Here is a 25229-nt window from a genome sequence, read left to right on the forward strand (position 1 = left end):
ATATTTGTAAAATAGCAAAGATATAGAAAAACAAAAAACCTTAAAGTCACCATGCAATCAAACAGAAAAATTCTAAGTGTTTTACACAGTGTTGCAGAGATTTTTATAAATGATTTATCCATGCACAACCTTATTTTTTTTATTCATTTGCACTTGTAATCTTTAATCAAAAACGTAAAGCTCCTCTACCCATCTCAACAACTACTCTTTGTCACATGACGTCAGCAACAAAAAAGAGGTAGTACTATACTCACTGTCCAATGGCCAGGCATTTTAAGCCCTCCCCTCAAGGCCCAACTTACAACAAACCAATAAAAAAGAGAAGGGCAAAATAAAGCCCCGCCCTACAGTTTTTCTTCTAATTTCAGAAACCATTTCACTCCGACAACGTCACGATACGGAAAAGAAGTCAATCGCAACTTCCGTTTCATGTTGACTTAAAAAAATTCCGAAAAAAGTTGAAAACCCTTAAACATTCATATACATTTGAAGCTAAAATATCAAAGTTAAAAACAAAAACATCTGGACACATTATGCATCAACAGCTGTATGTAGTTCTTTAGGTATTTGTTTAGTCTTTAGTAATGATCTTTTAAGACTGGATGTTTAAAAATGGCTGTCGGTCACGTTAAGGTGGCGCGCGTACGCTCGTCTGCAAATGGTAATGCGCGTGTGTGAGTTCTGAGTGCTCTCTAATCCCCCCTCTTCATGAATACATTAGCGGAGTGTTTTAAACTCAGTTTAGCTGGTGGCTCTGGAGGCACATCACATCCTATTACCTACTTTAAATCATTAATGTGACATCGTTTTTACTCAATCTCTAAACACCCACGCTTCAAATCTGCGCGTTTCACCGAGCTGTCGCACAAGAACGCACAAGTACACACGCACGCAGACATATGCAGGCACGCATGCAGACACGGTAAATGTAAAAATACAGAAGCTTGCACGAGTTTACAAACATGTAAAAACAGTAAATACACACTCTGAATTATGCTAATTGCTTCCTTCAGACGAGGTCGTTACTTCTGAGGAAACATATTGCCCCTTTTTTCTTGTAGGTGTATATGTACATTGCGGGAAAAATATCTTGAAGAATCAGATAATAATTGTTTCTTAATAACGTGCTTTTGTATCTTTTCCGTCTCAAGAACACACACACGCACGCACGCGCACGCACACACTGACAAAACCATCTCTATTTAGTGTTAGCTACAGGCTAAAAATCAAATATTTACAGTGCCCTGAGCTACGTTGCTTCTCTTAAAGACTTAAAGACTCAATTTTCCAGTCTTTCACTGCGTTTAAATAAAAACGTGGGAGTACTTAACTCCTCTCAGACAAGCACTCATGACAGACCCAAAGAGAGGAAACGCAGACTTTGAAGACAGTAGCATTTACTAAAGCACTGATATTAAAACGATCGCACTTTATGTAAAGCTTGTGGTTTGTTTTTAAAAGATTGCAGTACCTTTATGCATTTCTCTTTTTGTTGTTTCTGTTCCACTCTTACATTCTTGTCAATTGAAAAAGTCATTTCATTGGCTGTGACTAAATGGCACTCTTTACCACAGACATGCTGATTGGTGTAAAAAACAAGGTACATCGCTCTTGATTAACAAACTAAGTAATTGGTTAAATTGACACCTGGAACCACTGTGTAAGCAGGTTTGGCTTTCTCATGCATTTTCTCTATTTAAGGTTTCCTGTTTTTGTTCAAAGAACACTTTTAGTTTTGTGATTGAAACGCACTTTCCAGGCCTTATTTTGATTAAAATGTAACCCAGACATACTTTATACACATAAAATTCATATTTGTCATTTTTTTGGAGTTGAATTGGTAACTTTTGACTTGCTTCAATTATCATTTAAAAGTGAAACATGCAATTTGTATTGTGTTTATAAAGTCTAAACATAAATAGACGTATTTCAAACGCTTCATAAAAACCTCAGACCTCCTATTTGAGGGAGGGTAATATAAACAAACCTTTAGGTTTTGTTAACAATACTCTGTAATTCATGAAGAGTCTTGTACAAATATTTGTAAGCTCAGCAGGTGTCCTACTGTACAGCGTGATGTATGTCATTCCAGCTGCGATGAAGTCCAACACTGGAAATTCTTCTTTGTAGAGAGGTTCTTGGTCTGAAGGTCTATTCTAGGTTAGGTTCATGTTTTGAACACATAATATATACATTATTTGTATTGTTTAAATATATACAAACCTGTTTTGCTAATTAGAGTACAGAATTGAGTGTAGTGTCCCAAGTCTGTGTTTATTTTATCCCTGGCAAACAATGTCAGACAGCATGAGTGAAGTTTTTGAGTCTCTGAGCTGACAAACACCGGTCTAAACATCAAGTCTGCATGTTGCTGTAAATCAGAAAAAGGAACCACACACACACACGGTAGAGATACAGAACACGTTGCTGTTTTTATTTGAGCCTTGACTGGCAGTAATACTGAAAAACGTCAACTTAGAACAGATGGTGGTAACCCACGGCTTGCTTTTTTTCTTTTTTTTTCCATAAGAATACAGTAACTCCTGCTTTTATTGTGGCATGAATAACATCAATAAAAGAGAGAAAGAAATATACAACTTATATTACACTGTGTTATGAACAAAATATAAATCTATAACTCTATGCTATATTTACATAATTATCTTTCTCCATTTTCAAGTTGAGATGGTAGGATAAGTACTTTTTGTTTGTCGTCGTTGTTTTGAGCTCCACACAGGACTTTGATTGATTGTCTTTATCTATTATTGTTCGGAATACAGGTCATCATTGTCGTATTCAAATGCATCGCCGTATGTGTTCATAAAGACCATGAGGTTGCCATGGCGACGGATAATTGACAGAACGTGACCCTGTATGTTAAACCAGACTTCCTCCAGCATTTGTCTTTATACGACTGATATGATTGTGGGAGCTATGAGATAACATTGTCATCAGATGGCTGTTATTTTGCGATTGAGAATCTAATTATCTTAAAGGAGGTTATTGTGACGTCGCTATTAAAAGTTTGATTGACAGAGGGAGACAAAGTGTGGAGCTAAAACAATTCAGGAATCGAATAAGAACATCTAATATCTAATATGGCCATTCAGAGGAGCTTCAATGGAATCAGACAAACAGATTACAAATTCAAAGAGATGCTGTTTTTCTTAAAGGGGCAGTTCACATAAAAATGGGCATAATTTGTCTTTTATGGCTTGTGCAACTTTTTATCTGTTGAACACAAGTTACGAGTTATTAACGGCAAAAGAGGAGCAGCAAAACTTTTGCTTTGGCGATCATACACGAATAAAATGAAGGCGAATAAAAGATGACATAATTTTCATATTGGGTGAACTATCCCTTTTAAGGGTTAACTGACTAGTAGGCCTACTAGCAGTCAGTACGTACGCACGTATAATTTTTGTCCAAACCAATGATGTTCCAATGAATCGTAAGAGGATGATAAATCTTAGTAAACGAGATCCACGCTCCTCCTGTTCAATAACAACTGGGGGTATAATATAGCTGTTTTCTTTATCTTCAGTAAAACAAAAAGAGAATTCAACAGATAGGAAACTTCACATTATACATAAACCATTACAAATAAAAATATCATGTTCGTCTTATTTTCGTCTCCGAGTATCCAGAGTCCTAGTGCTTTAAGAAACGTGTGTTTGGAGTTCATGAACGATGCACGGAGGAGAAAAGAAAATGATAAAAAAAAGAGAGAACTGTCTCTTTTTCCGTCATGTCAGCAGTTCACCGTGACCATTTCTCAGAGATATACCAGCGTCCAGAACAGGATTAATTCAACGAAAACAAATAAAAAAGCAAAACAAAACAAAGGAATATTGAACATAATAATTCAATCTAAATAACTACCCAGCTAAATATAATGCTTTATCAAGCGCGGTTTCCTTACGGTCATAAAAAAATCCAACTGGAGGAAAGTAATAAATTATACTGTACATAACTTACTAAACTTAGGAAACGCTGCCTATTCTTATAATTATTGTTAATAATATTATTACACTAGAGGCAGTTATAATGAAAATAAAATACAGTATTTGCAAATACAAAGTAAAACATTAACATGCAGAGTCTGAAATGGACCCACCCGACCTCAACAGCAGAGAGACGATGACATGGAGGCAGAACACAAATACGAACGACTGTCACGGACATTGCCGGACCTGATCGAAACAAATAAACCAGACACAAAATGTGGTCGGTCATGAGAACGAGTGTTAAATTATTTTGCTAGCGCTGCAGGCGTCAAAGTACCTTCGAGATAACGGAAAAACACAAATCTCAAGTAGGCCAGAAAAGCTAAACCGCTCATTTGTCTTGAAGTTTTAATAAGGTCTTTGTGTTACGTGAGTATATAACTTCATTTGCGATATGTGTGGAGAGCGAGAGAGAAACAGAGGAAGAGAGAGAGATGATTTAACGGATGGAGTCTGGCTGGTGTTCACTAAACAGCTTGCGTGTTTCTCTCATCCAGCTGCCCGCTCGTGCCCACACCAGGCCAGACAGAGGCTGGCAGAGTGGTTGCAGTTAGGGCAGCCGTCAATCAATTGCCGTTGCCGTGCCAACAGGTGCCATAAGATGGAGTGGGTCAGTCAGAGCCACGCAGAGCCCAGATGACTGATGGCAAGACTTCTGCAGAGATAAACCGAGCGACAGATGAAAAAGTGAAGGAAATAAGGAGGAACGAGAAGGATGAGATATATATTCTCCTCCTGCGACATGTTATTCAAGCTTTTCTCTCACTGTCTCTTATTTTACTTTTTGTAATGACAAGAATAGGTTGTTGGGGAAGGAAAGAAAGTCAAAAGACTGGAAACAAAAGAAGGCGTGAGAACGTAAAAAAACAAAGAACCAAACAAAAAGAGAGAGATTTCGTGTTCCTGTTCACTAATGAAGTGTGGTTTTGAGTTCGGATTCTTTCCCACTGATCTGCCTGCTAGCATGAATCGTCCGTATCGAATATTAACGTTTCATTTGCGTTCACATGACCAGCACATCAACCGTCTAAATGGAATAAAACTTAACTTAAAATCTAGTAAAACTCGCATTCATTCACACACGTGAGAAATCCGAACACAAAGTAATGTGCACACACACATGCACACACGATTCCACTCAAGGCTTCAACTCTCCACCATCGCACAACACAAAGTTTGTGCTATCTCATAAAGTTCGTCTCCACACCTGAGAGAGACGTTCGACGTCCAAAGCTTCCTCAGAAGGCGGGGAAAAGGAACAGAAATGTCGAGAAGAAAAGATGCGAGGAAGGAGGGATTGTCTGTCATCCAGCGTTATCCAGACTCCTGAGTGAAGGGACGTGAATCCTCCCTACCATCCTTTCATCCAAAAAACGAAAAAATGAAACAAAACGAGACGAGACGTTTTTGAGGACATGGGCATGAGTGTGACAAAAAGAGATCAGCAGATAGCAAAACTAGGAAATGTTTGTCGTTGCTACTGTCAGGTGCTTTTTTACGGTGAAGAAGAAAATAAACGTCTTTTTTCTCTATTAAAACTGTAGCACAAAAACAACAAAATCACATTCACAAGCCACTTGTTGGCACTGTGTACCTGAGTGAGAATATTATAGAACCAAGAAAAAAAGCGGTTTAAACGTGTCTCTTTAGAAACAAACAGGTCCACCATTTTAAAGTGTCTATGACAGGTCCTTGTTTTTATAATAAACGTTTCAAAAATTGGTCTTGGGTTTTCCTCGTAGCTTACTCGTCAACTTGCCGCGGTACTTTCCCTCAGCGGGAGTCCGGGCAAGTGTTACGTTTCCTCTACAAGACCCTCCTTTCCATGTAACAGTCACATTGATTGACAGGTCCTGTGCTTTGCTGCATTGATTCAGACTCCTGTGGGAGGGGCTTGCCTCTGGAGGAGTCCTGATTGGACGGTGGATGGGGACGGAATGAAGGTTGCTCGCGTGAGGTGACTGGTGAGATGGCTGTGATTGGCGGGATTAGTGAGCGATGTGATTTTCACTGTCGCTGCCGTAGTCGTCGTCTTCGTAGTCGAAGTCGTCGTAGGCGTCGCCGTTTCCGTCCTCCATTCGGAGATCCTCCTCCTTCACGCGGGGTGCCACCCCTTTGTGGGTGCTGAGGTAAGACACCTGGCTGGTGGGCGGAGCTGGTTCGGGGCTACTGGACATGCTTGAGTGCTCGGAGGGCATCTGCGGGGAGGGCATTCCTGCCATGGACAGTGCGCCTGGGTACACGACGCCCGCTGAGGACAAGGGCAACTGGGCCTGCTGCCTGTAGTACAAACACACAATTTGTTAGTAATCATTTTTTCCTTTTTTATTTAGTCTTTTGTTTTGTTGTAGCTTTTTTCATTTTAAATTCTCTTCTAATTTTCTTTTCTTTATGTTTAGTTAATAATTTCAGTGGCTCAGATTAAAATAATTTCTGTTTATTGCCGAGGTAACGTTTCTAATTTTCATTTAGGTTACGTTTTTCAATTAACATCTAGGCCGATACTTTATTTGATGTTAATACGCGAAAATGTTTGAAATAGTTTAAGTAAACAAAAAGCATGAAGCGTACCCTACGGTGAAGTACTGGCGCATTTCCTGTCTGCGGTTGCGCATAATAGCTTTATATTCACCGATGCGCAGTTTCTTCCCGTCCACCAGGCAGGTGCGTTTGGGCCGCGGTTTGTATTTGTAGTCTGGGTACTTCTCGAGGTGCTGTTTACTAAGACGAGCCTGTTCTTCATAGTATGGCTGCTTTTCCAAGTTGGTCATAGACTTCCAACGAGAACCTAAAAAAACAAAGATGTTAGAAAACAAACCCATACCTAACACAGATGCACACACATGATCTTTTGTGTCTTGTTAGACGATGTTCGACTGTATGCATAGTAAAACCCACCCTAGTATAGTCGATATATTCTATTGACCACTGTGTCGTGTCCACAGTTTTTGTGGGGTGTTTTAGGCATCCTGCCATGTGTTCGAAACCAGGATTCCCTTAGGACAGATTATTCTACACTAAATATGTAATAAAATTGTACATGTCCCTTACACACACACACACGTATGTTTTAAATGGTTTTAATGGTGCCCGTCCTTGGAGAGAGCTGAACTGGCAGGTCGCTCACTTTGCACTAAAAGAGGGTTTTTGCTTGGTGTAATGAGTACTTTCGAGTGGCGTTGATGTCAAACAGAACAGACTACTGTGTGTTCTCTGCCCTCTGCGACACGCAGCACAAACACGGCTGACATGCGTTATTATTTCAGGTGATAGCAGGTTAAGTGGATGTCTAACACACTGGGTCTAATTATCAGAGCTTAACAGGTGTACCTGCGGCTTGTGTCCTTTATTTCTCATTAACACAAACACTGCCGCACATACACGCGTCATTGTCTCTTTCCCCAAAACCCCGAGCGAGAGCTTGTGTTTTTAAACCGCTCGTGCGTCCGCGCCTGTGTTGAATTTACGCAGTCCTACTGTATGTTTAATGGGAAAAAGCTGTCACCGCCGGTCCTGACACGCACCCAGCGCTGGAAAGGGGAAACTCCTTCTGTTAACAATTGAGAGAGCGGGGCCTTATTAAAACCAGATTTCCCGGCGTTATAAAACGCTTAGGAGCTCTTTAAAATGTCAAACACAATCCCAGAGGCCTGGAGAAAATGTCAGACAGACTCGAGTGCTGGTTTAACGCATAATGAATTATATCATCATTGTTGGAGTCGGCCCTCTAGAGCGATTCATTAGGCAGTGGTTACACAACGCATTGTGTGCGTGTCGGGGAGGAAGAACAGGGGTGGATTCTCTGGGTCTGAAGATGGATACATGGTTCTATGAGAAGGAGCCGGGCCCTTAGCCCCGCCCACGTTTATCACACCCACAGTTTCGGATACGGGATAAGGTGTGTAAATGTCTCGAATTAAAAACTGAAACTACACTAGTGCTCTCTCACCGAGGATCTTGCTGATGTTAGAGTTATGCATATCCGGGAAAGCCTGAAGGATCTTTCTCCTCTCGTCTTTAGCCCAAACCATGAAGGCGTTCATGGGGCGCTTGATATGCGGTTCGGTGTTGCCACGCCCCCGAGCCTCTCTGTAGATCCGCGAGTCTGACACACTGGGGCTTCCTGGAGAGACAAGAGAAGGGAGATTATTGTTAGTGTAAAAACAACAACAACATATTATTAAGGGATATTTAAAATCAACTGGAAGCAGATGTCACAACCCAATTTATTTCTATAATGTGATGAATTAAAAAAAATGAATAAAGATTATAAAGACAATTGTGTATTAGGACAGTAAATTGTCGATTTACACTTTGACATTAAACAGCACATCTGGATCAAACAAAAACATGAATACAGAGAAGAATAAGTATCCTACCATCCGAATCGCCAAAGTCCATCATAGCGTGAGTGAACTTACTCTCTTCGGACTGTTTTAACTGCTGGCTGAGGCTCTCAAGAGCGGCTTTTTCCTGCAAACACACAACGTATACACAAGCAATCCAGTTAGGTTCATAATACACAAATAAACACCGCTTCAACAGCATTATCACAGATGAACAGACCAATCAAGTGGGAGGAAAACGACCCACGAGGGAAAAAAATGAAAAGTGAGCTAATGTTTATCTATCATGTACAAGCGGTTTGGAAGCCACCTGCAATCTATTTACACGTTCTCTCTCTCTCCCTCATACGATCTCAAGCTCTCTCGCTCAGCCCTGAGGTCAATGCATTAGAGAACGCGGGTGCTCTAGAGATGAGAGCGGGGCTGGACCGCACAGCCTCCTGGGTATTTATTACACCCAATAAAAAGCCGATTTACTATGCATTTACATGGCTAATGTAGCAGGGCCACGTATTTCAACACAACACCCTCTGCTCTCTCTAAACATGAGCGGCCCGCCCGTCCCCCCGGAGTTGCATCTGGGGCTTAATTAGTCAATTAGACTCCATCCAGAATCCGAGCTACGTTTAAAACACGTTCGCAGACACGGTCCTCGCCATTAGAGAATGACCCGAGCTTTCTGCGATTCTGTAATGAAATGCATTACACCATTTCGTCGCCATCGAGATTTAATTGTTCCGAGTGAGTTAGAGAGTGCGGTTTTAAATGAATGTGTAATGGAGAGAGAATTCATCCCTGGAGAGACAAAAAGAGAGAGAGAGAGATGATCGGGTTGGATGATGTGACTACGACAACTACTTCGGGTACTTCGGCTCTGGCCAGACACTTCTTTATCTCGTAGACGATTGACCTCGCTTGTATCCCGCAATCCATTTAGCTTAGCGAGACTCAAAGGGTTCAGGGATGTGACTCGGTTTGACCACACCAATTGATAATACAGAGAGGAGCAGTAATTGTTTAAAATAAGAGATAATGGGCAGAAGAGAAAAACAAACAGAGTTGGCTGTCTGATGTGGACTGCAGCCATGTAACGGTAAAAAGAAAGAGAGTTAAGATGATGATTTCCTAGCATTGATGTCAGCAGTTATTCAATTATATAAGGGGGCATATAGGTCTATCCTCTCTCCATGTGTGTTGTCCTCATGTGACAACACATAATCTGTCATGTAATCAAAAATAACCTTGCTGGACCCTAAAAATGTGTAAAAGTGAATCACGGAGGGCAATCGAGGGTGCGAGCGCGTAAAGCTGTGGTCAGGGTAAAGTACATCTGATCTGTGGTAAATCATAATAAGGATATAGTGCTTGGATTATTCATAATGCAACTTCATTAACCTAGTAGAAATAAGCACGGACACTAAGCGCAACAAAAAACGCAGCTTACGGGCGAGTTTTTGGGTGTTCAACTGAATGCGACGGAGATCAACATGCCCATAAACATGCTTCTTGTTCAATACTAAACACTGCTTGCAACCCATTTTACATCTAGGGCCTACTGTACATTTCAGGGGCATTTTGAAATAAAACGGGACATTTAAAACGAACTAAATCAAAGTTGATTGAATCAATTGATAGGCGAATAAAAATAGGAGGCACTCTGAATGCAAGGTTACTAAAAAGTGCATAAAACTATTTTGTCTATGAATAAGCATTAGACTATATTTATAAGCAAATAATGTCAGCATAAGAGAAAAGTCCATTTTTTTTAATGAATGATATTTAATTTTGATAAAGAATATGAAGATACGTTTTTACATTTTGCACATTAATGAATCTTTCACCAAGACCAAGAACTTGGAAAAGCAAAGTAAACAGTGTTAACCTTTACACAAGGCACTACTGATATGAGTTTACACACAAAGGTTTACCAAATAAACCAAGTGTTTCTGCACTAAGGACAGATGATCAGGAAGCAGGCACACGTGTGTATATACAACGTCTTCCTCTGCTCATGTGAACAATCCCGCTGTTAAACGTGGACGAGGAGAAAGCGGCTATAATTTATAATGCTTGTTTACCGACGTGCTCGGTGTGTTGAAGCATTTGTATGCAAATACTACAGAAAGCGAGCATGTTTTAATATCTGCGGTCGAAAGCGTTTCCTGTGCAATGGCGTTTTGCTTGGTGCTTGGACCAGCTTATTCCAGCGTGTTTAGCAAACAAGCCCAATTTAGTCACTTCACATTAGAGTCAGCTGCGGCGTCGGAAATAGCGTCCCGTTCACTGCGCCCCGCCTGCCCTCAGCCTGCCTTACAGACACGACCGTGGCGTACCAAGAAAAAGCATTCAGGTCTCAATCACCTCAAATGTTCATTGTTTTATAGAAATAAGCAAATTCTGTTTTAACGAATTCTTTTTCAAACCTTTTCTGAACGTCCGTTGTTGAGGCTCAGGCTGTTGACTGCCGCCACCTTGGCGTCCAGAACCTGCTGCTCTCTCTTCAACTGCTCCTTCATCTGTCGAGCCTCCTGAAAGGCTTTGGTCACGGCCTCATGGTCGTTCAGGTAACCAGCGGAGGTGATGGATGACAGCAGGTCTGAGGGAACAACAGGTACACAGAGTTAAAGATGAAACAGGTGTGTGACTTTAAGAAACGTTTTGATATGACAGATAGAAAGCGTTTTTGATTTAACAGATGGACTCAAAGTGAAGCCACCCTGCACTAAAGCACTGCTGGGCCCTTGGGCGTAACACATTAGCATTTAGCGTGCTGCAGGGTGAATCTATCAGCATTTGGCGTTAGCGTTACCGTGCACACACACTGACCATTTGACTGTCACCTCTCTGACTCAGCCTGCCTACGGCTCTTAACATTTATTCATAGCGAAGAGACGAAAAAATAAACGGGGCGGAAATGTTGGCTTTTCTTCAAGCCGTCTATGGACCAGCACCGTGGTCTCGCTTTACAAATCATACAGGGCTTGAATGATGAAAACTGATTGGAGATCGGATGTTTAATGTGTTCGCATAATGTGATCACATGGGAAAGGTAAATGAGAAATCTTATTTACAGCGCAAATGTCAAATCAGATCCGCGCAGCTGACACACACAGAAATCCAGTTGAAAACAGATGCTCTAAAGCCAAATGAAAACCTCCCAAATCTGCCATTCTGCATTTAGAGATTTAAAAAAAGTGCACCCCCCTTCAACATTCACGTCTCATATATTTTACATATATCAGCACTGTCTCTAGTTCTATCATTCTATAAACTTCTATTGAAACCAAAGCTTATGAAAATCTTAAAAGTGAGAAAAAAGCAGCGATTTATGTTAAAGCCATAAGCGGCCTAATTTGGACCATCCCGCAACATCTTCCCCGAGCATATCAAAGACGCTTGCGACCATCTTTTTATGGCTATTATTTGTATTATTCTCAGCGGCTTAAACGCCTGAGCTGTGAGCCTCATCTGTTGGCTAGTGCGCCGCAGAGCATTATTTAGCCAGGATAGATCTAACAAAGAGCCGCGCTAGATTATGAGCCTTTATCTGGCTTAATCCGGCCGCTAATGCAGGATAGCATGGATTAAACGCTTTCATATGAAATGATGGACGAGGGAACTTTTTTTAAAAGTCATATCTGGGGAATTTGTGAGAGTGGCCACAGGTCACGGGGTTGTCAGGAGCCAACGCACTTCCTGAAAGTCGATTCTACTAGAGAGAGAGTTATGAGATGTTATTAATTTACTTATTTATTAAGGAAGAGATTATTTATCCGAACTATATCATTCATCACATTGGAAATCAGATAATGTGTAAAGCGCATGTGTGGAATTTTCTTGAATTTATAAATACTTTCTACTATCCCGTTTAACTCCTCAAGAGTGAAAAAATATTGATTGTTAAAACGTTGACTGTTCAACTGGCTCAACCAATGGCACAAGTTTGGGGTAGGACTATCTGTTTGTGATATTCTTACGGAACATAAGTAGAGTTGTTAGGATACAATCAGAAATTATTATTTTTGTCAATTTTATTTCGTAAACTGAAGAGAGAAACTCGTCATTTTGGCTTCTGAGTGATGGTCATAGAGGACATAGCCCTTGACGGCTCAAGTTGAAGTTGAAGAAAGAGATGGAAAGTTGGCAAATTGGGTTGAGCATGCTGGGATGTTTAAGGACTGATGTTGCTTAGAAAGGTCAAACAGATGAGAGACAAAGAGACCATACGAATGGTTATATATCTGCATATGGGCAATTCCAGCGTTATGGTTATGTGACATTTGGCATTATGGATGTGACATATAAACACTCAGAGAATGTATTTGTTACCAATAGAATGAACCATTTGTTTATATTTGATTAAATCCTTGTTGATTAAGTTTAAACATCAGAAAAATATCAGTCTATCCACAAGTATTTAAAGAAAAGGAAATAAACATGAGTTAAGGATGTGACAAAAAAGGACACGGTTTTTGGGAGACGACAAACTTTGAAGGATTTCTGTGAATTAAAATGCACAAACCAGTAACAATAATACCCAACAAATGGAGAGTGGATGCCTCTTCATAGAACATAAAATAGTTACTTTATTTTATACATATGTAATATGTACCGTTATGGTTGTGACCATCCTAAAAATGGCACTTATCGGACAAAGAAAAATCATTCACTAAACATAAAACAAAAATTTAAAAACTTGAAGAGAGACATCACATGGGTTTTGAACCACCAACCAAATGTACATGTGCTGTTAGTATAGTAAAAACTTTTTTTCATAGTAAAGTTGACATTTTTATGGAATTGCCCATACACGTTCAGGCAAATGGATCTAGACACATACCGACAGCATCTTTAAATGTTCTGATGCATCTTTGAAATTGCATTAGAGGTTATGTTATTTCCTGATCCCTTTAAAAGACACGCACCAGATGGAATAATCGCGGGAACATACGGCACTCTCCAACTTAATGATCTAAAAGACTGTTTCCGAAAGGATTCCAGTGAAAAACTTTCCATCCAAATCCATTTTCAGAACAAAAAACATCTGGGCGGCAAATCCACTAATCTACTATTAAATCCCAGGATTTGTTGAAAAACACAACGATTATGGAGAAGTCTGAAATGGCTAACTGTTGGCTTGGAGGGGAGGAGGGAGTATTGCGTTATTGTGTTATTAATGCATGTTGTTTGTGCTGTGGGTGGTAACAGAGTTGTATAAGAGGCTTGTCTAATCTCAGCGCCTGTCACGAAGGCTTGCGCTTCCCTATTCAGCACCTCGAAACAACAGAAATAAACGCCGCTAAACCTTCCCGTCTCGAGCTCTCGTTCCCTCTCGCTTCTAAACGCAGCTGCTTAACAAGCTCTCCCCCACCATCTAGACTAATAAATGTTTGACAATGTGCCCTTCAGGCAAAATTAAATTCTACAAACCTAAAAATGTAACATCAATTACCGCCTCATACAAGAGGCCGCGCCGGCAAGAAACACATCCAGGAAATGCTCTTGAGAGATACGTTCAGGGCAATATGTAATAACATTAAGTCTTTTATGTGGTGATTCGTGTGGGTTTATTGAATTGTAATGAGTCGGAGAGGTGCGTTTACCTATGGAGCTCAGTCTGGACGGAGGTCCTCCGATACTGGAGGGGGCACTGTTCTTCAGGGATCCGGGGCCCAGCTTCACGGCGGGGACCTGTGGGGAAGCGGGGGAGCAGGGTGACTTTCTCTCGGATGCCTTAGGCTTGGACGACAGATTCAAGGGCTGAGCGCCCTCGTCCTGCAAAACAGCAACACGTGTGGCCCGGTGTGATTTTTGTTCTCCTATGAGACTGGGGAGCCATCAAAACTCCCGGCGGGGGTCAAAACAGCTGACCGCACGCCAGGGATAACGAAACAGGAAGTTGTCAGCAAATGCAGCCAGGCCACAAGGAAAAATATTGTAGTTGTGTTTGCACAATTCGCTGATATAAAGTATTGGATGGTGTGGCGCATTGCCACGACGCAGTCAGCATGCAGCACGGCCATGCTTGAACAAACAAGAGAACAGGGACAAAGCGGGCATACCAAAACATGCAAATACAAACAAGCACAATATTTAAATATAAGCCACAAATGATGTACAAAATATGTTCACAGATTTGAGTAATTTTTGAGTCTGCAGGCTACCAGCCAGAGGTGGACGCTTGTGGCCATGTGGACGTCCATCCATGTGGTGCAAATGATAATATCATTCACTTCCCAGATATCAACACCGCTGACAGTGTAATCGCATCAGAGGCACCCTGCTCACACCACAACGGCCAATTAGATCTCAGAGTAGCAGATGCAGCACCGCCCCCCAAACCTGGCTCCACGGTCACAGAGCCGTCTCCATCCTCACCTCTGTTTAAATTCTTAACAGCTTCACAGCTGAAATGAGGCTCCAGAATTACAACAAAAGCATGCGGGCAGGCCTCCAGGTTGGAATGACCTCGCCGGCCCTCGTCCACGCCACAGCTGTCAATCATCCTCTCCTGGCAGAGCGAGTCTCAGGTCACCATTGTGCTCTCGCCGTGGTGGGATCTAATATGTGCTAACATGGGGAGTGCGGCATCTGTACCGACACCTGTTTCTAGAGACTTGCCGTCTGTCGCGAACGGCCGGAAATGCGAAAAGCAGCCGGAATGCCGGAAATGCGAAAAGGAGCACAACTGATATATGGATGGATATCGCTTAAAATGATAATTTCTTGGTTAAGCACAGTAGTGCAGGGCCGACATTCGCTATGTTCCTACATCATTTAAGCATGACATGTATTCACCCAATGCTCCAAAAGGTCAAATTTTAAAGAAGCATTGCATTTATCCTATATGCAATCCCATAATGCACTGTGGCAGGCTCAATGAAAATGCCAATCAAAGATGACGGGAGTGAGAGGAAAGCTTTAGAACTTCAATTAAATAAAAATTATTTCATTTTATTCATCCAACGCTGAAAATGTATTTTTATTCATGCAATGCTGACAAATATTGCAAAAAATTGATATCAACAAATTTCTTTCATAAATTTCTGATTTTTAACAACTTATTTCATTATAAAATTGACAACATTCAAGGTTTATTTAAACCTTCTGTATGTAAATGTTTAAAACGTGAACAAGTTTATCACTAAAAAAAGACTGAATTTTAAAATAAAGAAAAATTAAGATACAAATAAAGGAAAAAAACATCAAAACGTGATATGTTGCACATATGTTGGCAGCTCAATCAAAAGAATTAAACCGATGTCAAAATAAAAACTCATTTTTAATATATCACACCATGATATATCATTATGTTCCTACTATTTTGTTTATATTTCCTATTCTTTACCCTCTCTGAATTTGTTTTTAACATTTTACAAAAATAAATGCAAATTAATTAATTAAATAAATAAAAGTAATTTACTATTGTATTTTTTAAATACACATGAATCCTGCCTTTTCTGGTTTATATATATTATTTATTTACTTACATTTTTATTTATTTGTATTATGTATATTATGTTTATTAGTGTACCGTTTTCCCATCATTCCATATCAGTCACTAATGAGCTTCTGTATGACTTCGGATGCTGCCACAGAAGGCAGCTGCCTAAGTAGTCAGCGAGGCAGATTACTAGGTTTTGGAACGGAGCATCAGAGGGTCTGGAGAGCTTGATTAAGACCTTTCCCTCTCCGCCCGTTCTGTGATGGGCCATAACAGGATTGTCCTCATTAGTGCTCTTCTCAATGCAACAGGGAACCAGTGGGATGTGGACCCCGTTATAAGGAAGGCACACAAAAGACACTAAGATGCGATTGAGGAGAATCCTGTATCATGACCCACATTGTGTGTGGTGTGTGGCAACGATGAATTGAAGAGGAAAACTGAATATTTATGACAGATAATGCCTGCCTCCCTTCCTGATGGAGGATTGATCTCCGTGAAGCAAATCCTTGAGTGGGACAGTAGCCAACGCGAAAAGAAGCCGGTGAAAGACAAACTAATAGAGACTGGCAAAGCTGTGCGTGAGGAGGAAGGTCTGCTGTACTGTAGGACCTGTCATCCGTGATACTAAGACTACTCGAATACAAAAGACATGCGAGAAGGTACAGAACACAACAGCAGACGTGCACACAAGGCCTAAACGTCTTGGTCTGAGTCCACTATGAAGCTCACAGAGATGGCACCTTCAAGGTTAAAAGAGAAAAACCCAGTCGAGTTTGAGTGAAGTATTGAGTGTACGAAGGTTTGAGTAGGTCACCGAGTGAAAGGCGTGATAGAGTGATGCACCTGAGTTGTGAGGCCTTCCCCCGGGGTAAAGCACTTAAGCTCTGTATGCCTCAGTCCAACCAGCTGTCTGACTTCTCAAAATGAGAGAGAGAGCGGCAACTGCCCCAGGACAGCAAGCCTGAAATATACATGGTGTCCCCTACCCGACGGCAACAACAGAGAGAGCAGTGATTGAGAGAACATTTGAAGAAAATCAAAGACACGTTGCGAGAGAGAGAGAGAGAGAGACAGGACATTTCCTTCTTATAGCTCACTGACTGCGGAGGCCTGGCAGGTGCAGGCCGCACTGCCAATTATGAGTATTAACTCCATCTCTCTTCTTTCTCTCCGTGTAATTGGTCATGTGACAACAAAAGGATAAATGTTTGAGGAACAGGGGCCTTCATTACCCTCTGACACAATGACCTGCAGGGGGGCCAGAGCCAATCGATGGTCACCATTAACTCAGAAAGACGAAGACACAGAAAGACAGAGCGATATCTACAGCTCTTCCTCCATTCAACAGGCATCTCCAGGTCTTTCCCCTATCCAAACCCTCATCTGTGGCTCATGGCCGGAGAGTGAGCAACGGGCCTTCACACATGTTTATCCAGATCTGGCCGTCCCGCGGGGTCCAGCTATTGTACTGCTGAGCGGGACAGAATGGGCTTAGAGGGGTATCCGGGCGTCTAGAACGACCAGCCCTGTGGGAGGGGATTTTATTTCTTTTATTTCTGCCCTGCCTGATATTCATGGAGCTTTATTCCGCTCAGATAGTCATGGCATCCTGCAGCCACTGTGGCCGAAGACCCTTGGACATTATAGCGCAAAGCAGATTTGGGTGAAATGCAACAACGCACCAAGGCATGGAGAAAGGAGTTATAGGTAATCAACCAAAAGAACACCAAACCAATACATACAAAAACTATTAGCTCTGGATATCAAGTGCATGCGATAGTACAGCGTAATACACACACACTTAGACGTATGCAAACATACCTTGGGCTTTGGTGGTGGGGTGTTTCTGTTTTTCTCGCTCTGGCCGCTGGTGGGCGAGAGTGTGCCGGTTGCCAGGTTGGCCTGAGGCATTGTGCTGTGTTTGGCCCCTGGAGACACCTGCATGGCAGCCAACTGAGCCGCATACAACTGCTGCTCAGAGACAGTGAGAGAGGAAAAAGAAGAGTGGATGAATAAGAGAGAAAGGCCCATGAATAAATGAATACGCAGAACGCACAAACAAAACATGCAAAAAAAGATGCAGGCTAAAAAGCGAGTTCGGCCAGTGGATAGGGCTGACGGTCGTTTATGTGTGAGGGGACAGAGCTGTCACTTTAAGTTCCACCATCCATCCTCAAGGGGTTACGCTAACAGCTAGGAGATGCCTGAGTGAGACGCGTCCCCGCCAAGTTGCATCCCGGGAAAAAATACGCTCACCATGAGGGTCATATTCACGAAGGAAAGAAAAGAGTGGAAAAAGTGTCTCTCAAGGTGAAAAACCGACAAATGTGTTTATGTCAAGAGAAAAGTTGTGAATCTCTTGGCCACCAGGAATGGAAACAAACTCAGGACCCCCTGTCAATTCTGTTAAAGAACGCGAAGGGATGAGAAGGGCTGAGGGAATGCAGGCTTAAAAGTTGCTCAAATATCTGCCAGTGTGATTCAATGAAATATGTGGCACGGCGATATCTGACAAAACAACAACTAACAGTTTGGCACTTTCTGCTTCCATTGTTAAATAATGTAATAATTATATTCCAGCTTTAAACCATGATTGGATTAACAGCAGCGTTTTTTGGGGAATATTTATGATATTATGATATCGACATATCCATGAAAAATATCCAACATACCCCGTCTGTCAAACGCTGAGCTCAGGGATGTGCTTTTTGACGCGGACTATTTGCAGACCGGAGCACATGTTTCTACGGTAACAGGCAGACCACAGTGGTGTCTGGACATTGTGTAAAACAGATTCCTAGAGCTGTTTGTGCCATTCCTGTAATGAGAGAGTGTTTGTGTCGCTTTCATGTGCAATTTTGTGGACTTTGAAGGAAGCGAGGACCGAGCGAGGGCTTTTTTTATTATATTTATGGGAAAAGATGAGGAACCAAATCTATGTTTACAGTAGCGGCAAAGACGGGCTGTTTTTTAAATTGTATTTTTCTCTTTAAGATTTGGAAGCGAGTGGCTGTTTGTGAGGACAACTTCCGTCCTTCTGTTCATCGCTGGCTGCAAGCCACCGGCAGGAAACAAAGACTGATTTATGCAAATATCCGCGGCGGTTCCTCTCTCTCTCTCAACCTCGACAGCGCATTCTCCACAATCTTCTGTCTGCTGTATCTGCTAGAATTAAATATTTCTATCAGATGAAAACACGCACAGATTAACACACCATCACGCTGAGACACAGAACATCTCCATCCGCACCCACTTGATTTTATGTGCCTGAATTTGCAACACGGAGGGCTAATAAAGTTAAAAAGCACAGTTTTTCTTCAAAAGAAAATATTGAGACATGTCTGTTTTAACTGTATTTTACATTATCTGTTTAAAAAAGAAGGATGCGGCAATATACAGTAGAAATGCAAACTTTGTTATAGCAGAGAAACACTGGAATTTAAACACTTGGGTGAAAAAAAAACTGTACAGTAACTTTTAAAACATAATAAATAAATGGTATGCCATTTGATTAGGAAGAAAGGCGGTATTTAATACTATTTTATTCAAATAATTGAACACTAAACTAGTTCTATACTAATTTAATAATACTAATTGATAATTAATCTATTATGATTATACATACTCACTTCTCACATAATAACAAATCTTATTCAAATATATATTTTGTTCTTTTTTCAGGTAGGTATTCTTGTAAAAACTGAAATAATGCACTGGATGTTCAAGGCCATCACTCAAATAAGTTCTTTTGAAAGGCATATGCCATCTCAAAAACACACACCTACACGCGCACACACACTCCTCCGTGCTCTCCGATCAGGATATGACCTCAGTGTGTGAGCTGTGGTCAACACAGGGGACCAGAAGATGAAATAAAGCTCTTGTTGGTCATTTCTGTACAATTACTCCCACCGTGGCCCCTGGTTGTGTGTGTGCCTGAGCGTGACATATGGCCACTGTCGGAGTGTGCTCTGCCCGTGTGTGCGTTAGATGGCGATATGGTCCGTGTCCGGTCCACCGCATCAAGACTGCTTTATTTTCTCTCTAAATTGTGTTCTATTACAAGGTCAGCTTCTGTCAATCAAAACTGCTAGAGCGGCCAGGTCTGAGAGTGACACGCACGGACACACACACTTCACTTCCAACAGTCTGCCGCTGAACACGCTTAAAGCGCTGCCACCCCACCGCCATCGTGAGCAAACAGGAAGTGACAGCACAATGGCCCTCGATCGCCCAGGAAAGGGGAATGGAGAGGTGGCTGATATCAAAACTGGGGAAGTTGCAGAGGAATTTAAATGTCAACCTTAGAGAAAAACACACACAAAGAGGTGCTGAATGGGGAAGGGCGTGTTTGTAAGGGATTTGATAGGACTCTCGACTCGTACGTCCTTTTGAACTCAAAAAGCTGCTCCCCTTTCCTCTTCTGACTCTCCTACCTAATCCTTACAGAGGAGTCTTAGGCCGGCTCTAATTCTCACTTACTAAAAATGTGTGTGTGCGTTTAAAAGCAAAAAAGGTAAGAACACACACACACACACACACACACACACACACACACACACACACACACACACACGCACACACACGCACACACACGCACACACACGCACACACACACACACAGTCGACCAGAATGTCAGGCTTCATCAAACTGAGAGGGCCAATTTATATTTGAACACAACAACAATAATAATAAACAAATTAATAATAAAGTAATAAATTTAATAATAATAATAATCATCATCATCAAATTAATAATATTAATAATCATCAAATTAATAATAAAGTAATAAATGTAATCATAATAATAATAATGATGATGATAATAATAAACAAATTAATGAATTAAACAAATTAATAATAAAGTAATAAATATAATAATAATCAAATTAATATAATAATAATAACAACAATAATGAAGATGATTAATAATACACAAATTAATAAATTAACAATGAATTTATAATAATAATTACATTCATTAAAAATCATGTAAAAAAGATATATAAAGTTGTATTTTTTTCCCTTTTGATCTTGGGTCACCAACTTAAATCAGACTGCCACTGGGGTGTCCTCAAACATTTTGGTTCCTGACGCCTCTGTCCTTAACAATGACAGAATGCAACGGCAGTCCGAAATCCTTTGCCTTATTTCAGTGTCGTCCATTGTAGACGGTCAAATGTGAGCGCCCTAGGTAGTGTGTTAGTATGTGTGTATATGCAGGGTGACGGGAGGAGATAGATTGGCATTTGCGCTTTAACTCGTAAGGCTGATTGGAGAGCATTAGTGTTGGTGACACATGTTCTAACAAAGCCAACCCCCCTTCCATCCTTGCTAAGCCCCTGTCCCTTCCCTGAACACTGGAAGACAGGCCGTTGTCGGCGCTCTACGTCGGAGTGGATCTTCGAGACATCTCTCGCTCTCCCATAATCCCCTGCTTTACTCAGATTATGAGCTTCTTTCCACATCTTGCTTTGTTGTCAAAATGGGAGCAGTTCACTGTGATCCTTTGAGCTATTGTCGTTTTGGTTACCGCTGACTATCGTGCTATTATTTTGATTCGTGCATTTTTTTCCATTTTCGTTGTTGTCATCACTTTATGTGCTAAACTGAACGCTGGCTGTCGAGCGCTGCAGGATTTTGATTTGCGTCTGACTGAAGACGGTGCCAAAAAATCTCCTTCGTGAAGTGTCAATTAGTGCTAAAGCTAGTGTTTACAAAAAATAATAAAATACAGCCCAAAAAAATCTAATGTGTGGTGTGATAACTGTTCTCTTAGAGTTGCTTAATTATTTTTTAGGATTGTCGAACGTGAGACGTTTTACCGTCCGGATTTGAGATCCACTTGCAGGGAGCTTTCATTCAAGATAACATTATTGATGCACTGGGAATATTATGTAAGTTTATTACAGTCTGGTGCAGATACGCCAAACTGTAAAGGATCAAATTCAGCCTGGCTATCTATTAACAGTGCCACTGACCTCCACATTTCCAAACAATGCCACCAGATCACACACATGCAGTACTCCACTGAGTCCCTGTCAACAAAATAAATCGCTGGGGGTTTGGACTACAAATGGAAATATATGTTTTTTTATAACTTCTTACTGCTGATAAAAGGTATTAAAGACAGTTTCCCTGCTTCTCCCGCTCTCTCCCTCTCTTGTTCTCCTGTGTGCTGCAGTAATCTGCTGCAATATGGTCCAACATCTGCCTCTACATATGATGGCTGACCTCCTCCATTGACCCACTTTATAACTCTTCAGCGTTGCTGCTCGCAGCTCGTACCTTTCCCTTCCACCGCTTCCTTTCTGCTCAAAACCATCTTAGCACTTTTATGCAATAACACATTTTAAACACAGTCTTTGCTTTTGTCACTGTATGACTTTTACGTGTGTTATGAGTTTTAATATAGAGGTTATACAGGTTATAAAACACTAGTCCACAGTGAACTATGGTCTCTGAAATAGCGGTTTAGAAACCACACCAGTGGCTTTGGTGAGCAATGGGATACACCTTTAAGGCAGTGACTCTCAAAGCAGACTCACACACACACGCACGCACACGCACACACACACATGGTGGTATGTTGAGAAAGGGAGGAAAAGCTCATGCTTCTCCGCATGAGCACCACGGCCCCACATGTAAGAATGCCACAACTCAGACCACTCGATTCTGTCTTGAGTCTGATGTGTGCACATATCAGGGTTGCCAGGTCCAAGAAATATTTCCAGCCCAATGACCCCTCAAAACCCGCCCAAAAGGAATGAAAACTAGCCCAATTATTTTCCGGTGTCAAATCAAAGTTAACAACTGCCAAAAGACGTTTCTATTGCTATATTTACTTATCTGAATGGTTTCCTAGGTATTGTATATATTTTTTGTTCTGTTGAACACAAAAGATGTTTTGGGGGATTTAGGAAAGCAAACAATTCTGGGTCACCTTTGACTACCATTTTACTTTTTTTCTGCTATGGTAGTCAATGATGCCAAAGAATTTTCAGTTGCTAACATTCTACCAAACATCTTTGTGTTCAACCGAACAAAGAAATTTATGCAGGTTTGGAACAACTAGAGGGTGAGTAATCCATAACAGAATTTTCATTTTTGGGTGGAGTGTCCCTTTAAAAAAGATCCCATGTGTGCTCGAGGCCACACACGGAAATGGACGAGAAACGTGTTTTCTCTTCGTAAGACATGCAAAAACTTGCTTCAGAAATAAGCATGGTTAAATATATTGCATATGTATAATGTGTACAAGCACGTCAATGTTTTAGTTGTTCTAGACTGAGTATAGCTGCACAAACGTGATATTTGGCAGCCGGAAGAATAAACTGTTGTACACTAACGCGTGATTTCTTTCATTGTGCAACGTGACATGCACCTTACGAAACATTGGTAAAAGCATAATTCGGATGCATTGTCTAATACCACCGCTATATTTTCCTCTTTGGTTGAGCTGAGCACCCGCGTCCCTCCCTGTACTGTAGCCTGCCTGTCAGACCCTCGTTCCCCACACTTTTGAGAACGGGTCCGGTCCTTGAGTTGCCAGGTATTCATCCGAGTATGAATACACATTAAGAAACTCATCAATTAATATTTATACTTAGAATATAAATAAACATTTTGGCGGCTGCAGTACATTATGAAAGTAGCCCAAAAACCCTCCATAATTTTTCCCGCAACTGCATTTTCAAAATAGCCCAATTGTGCGGGAAAACCACAACCCTGCCAACACTGGCACATATACTTTACACAGACAAGTATCGTTATTTGTCCATTACAGTGACCTAGTGACATGCGAATATTTCGGACCTCTGATCATATTGGGGGGTCTGAAAATGAGGGATTCTCCCAGAGGAAATCCAGCGCACGGAGACATCTGTATTTAGGTTAGCCCGAGTAAATGATTTTCTTTGTGACAAAGCCCTAATCTGCGTGTGTGTGTGTGTGTGTGTGTGTGTGTGTGTGTGTGTGTGTGTGTGTTGCAAGGGAGATTTAGAGGATACAGAGAACAGTGGCATCGGATTTTGTTGTTGTTTTTCCTTTTTTCCCTCACTTGTTTTGGTGAAATCCAATTGCGCCTGACAAAGCTGTTCAATCTGGGATTTTTCGAATCTTAACATGAAGGAACATACGGAGGGACGATTTGAAGCAGATACAATCCGACGGGACAAGAATCTCCTTGTAATCTAGTCATACATAGCACAGAGAGTACACAGCGAAAAAGAAAACAGAAAAGTATCCGTTTTATCCAAGGGCCACCTGTGCATATCTGCGAGAGCCATTTATATCTGTTACATATGTTTGATCGGTGTTGATGTGTACGTACGTGTCCATGTAAAATTTAAATTCACTGTAATGTGCAGCTGTGTTTGGTTAATGGTGGCATGGTGAGTTTGGCCTCTTAGCCTGGCTCTTTAATGCTTGAGGGAGGTAACAGTGAGGAAGGGCCGGTCTGGCCCCCGTGGGCCCTCGGGTTAATGCATCTCAAACAGCCGGGCTCTTAACCTGGCGACCAGGGGCTCACGCATATTGAGTCAGAGTAAGTTAGTACACGGCACTCAAACACAAAAACATGGTAGCAGATGTGCGCCTTTTTTTCCTCATCAGGGAGATTTATTGCACAGGCAGAGATGAGGAAGGGAGGGAAGAGGACCGCGTGTTTGCTGCTGGGTATATTCTCGACCAGCACAGGGAGGCTGAAATAGGGTTCGGCTCCATTCATCCAGCCCATAATATCTTTTTGTGTTTGCTCTCAGTTCAGTGTCCCTCTGTGCTCTATCCCCCTTAAAAACCAGTTTCTATGGTACCCTTCTCTCCACAGCGAACAATATCTGCACCCTGGAGCCAGCAGTGATGCATTCTCTTTTTGGGCTTCGGCCCCTCACAAAGGGCCCATTTCTATGGCAACTCGCAGTTGGCATGAGGAAAAGAGTTTGAGGAGAACAGTGGGCATTGTTGTTATCGGGACCGCAAAACGAGTGGGAAAAAACGATTTCGTACAAGAGGTTGGGAAAACACACACACACACACACACAAAGAAACAAAGAAATGTGCCCGCGCACACAACGACACACAAGCTGGACGTTACCTGCAGCTGAAGAGCGCCGAGTCCAGGTGATGCCGCGGCAGCAGCTGCCATAGTCGTAGGGATCAGCTGTAGGGGGTAGGGGTCACCTGAGGAAAAAGAGCATTATGGGTATTGTCAGCAAGCTAATCAAAAACATCACTTTTTCTCACATTTCAACGAAGACAAAAAGCCGTATTTGTTTCCCCATCCCCCTTTCCTCCCTTCGACGTTGGAGCGACGCAGCTTTCTTTTCTGTCGGTAAAGACCGTCATTGTGTCGTCCACCCCTCGGCTCTAATGAAAGGCTGATTGTGTGACTGTGGCTCTAATACCCCGAGCACAATAGCGGTTGAAGGC

The 25229-nt window shown here is 41.6% G+C and overlaps 1 protein-coding gene across 11 annotated transcripts in view; it reads right to left on the reverse strand.

Moving 5' to 3' along the window:
* Positions 1-2413: 2413 nt before the first annotated feature.
* Positions 2414-25229, reverse strand: part of sox5 (SRY-box transcription factor 5) — a 166249-nt gene continuing 143433 nt past the window's right edge. For 10 of the 11 annotated variants that reach the window (XM_057324647.1, XM_057324646.1, XM_057324645.1 and 7 more), the window contains 8 exons: positions 24895-24980; positions 17622-17771; positions 13957-14128; positions 10777-10949; positions 8387-8480; positions 7957-8130; positions 6579-6795; positions 2414-6287 (listed from right to left, as the gene is read on the reverse strand). In XM_057324647.1, coding sequence (XP_057180630.1) covers positions 5996-6287; positions 6579-6795; positions 7957-8130; positions 8387-8480; positions 10777-10949; positions 13957-14128; positions 17622-17771; positions 24895-24980 — 1358 coding nt within the window. In that variant the 3' untranslated portion in view covers positions 2414-5995. The remainder of the gene's footprint in view (positions 6288-6578; positions 6796-7956; positions 8131-8386; positions 8481-10776; positions 10950-13956; positions 14129-17621; positions 17772-24894; positions 24981-25229) is intronic. The other variant, XM_057324651.1, reaches the window with a different exon arrangement.

This window comes from Triplophysa rosa, linkage group LG24 (assembly GCF_024868665.1).
Source record: "Triplophysa rosa linkage group LG24, Trosa_1v2, whole genome shotgun sequence".
Lineage (NCBI taxonomy): Eukaryota > Metazoa > Chordata > Actinopteri > Cypriniformes > Nemacheilidae > Triplophysa > Triplophysa rosa.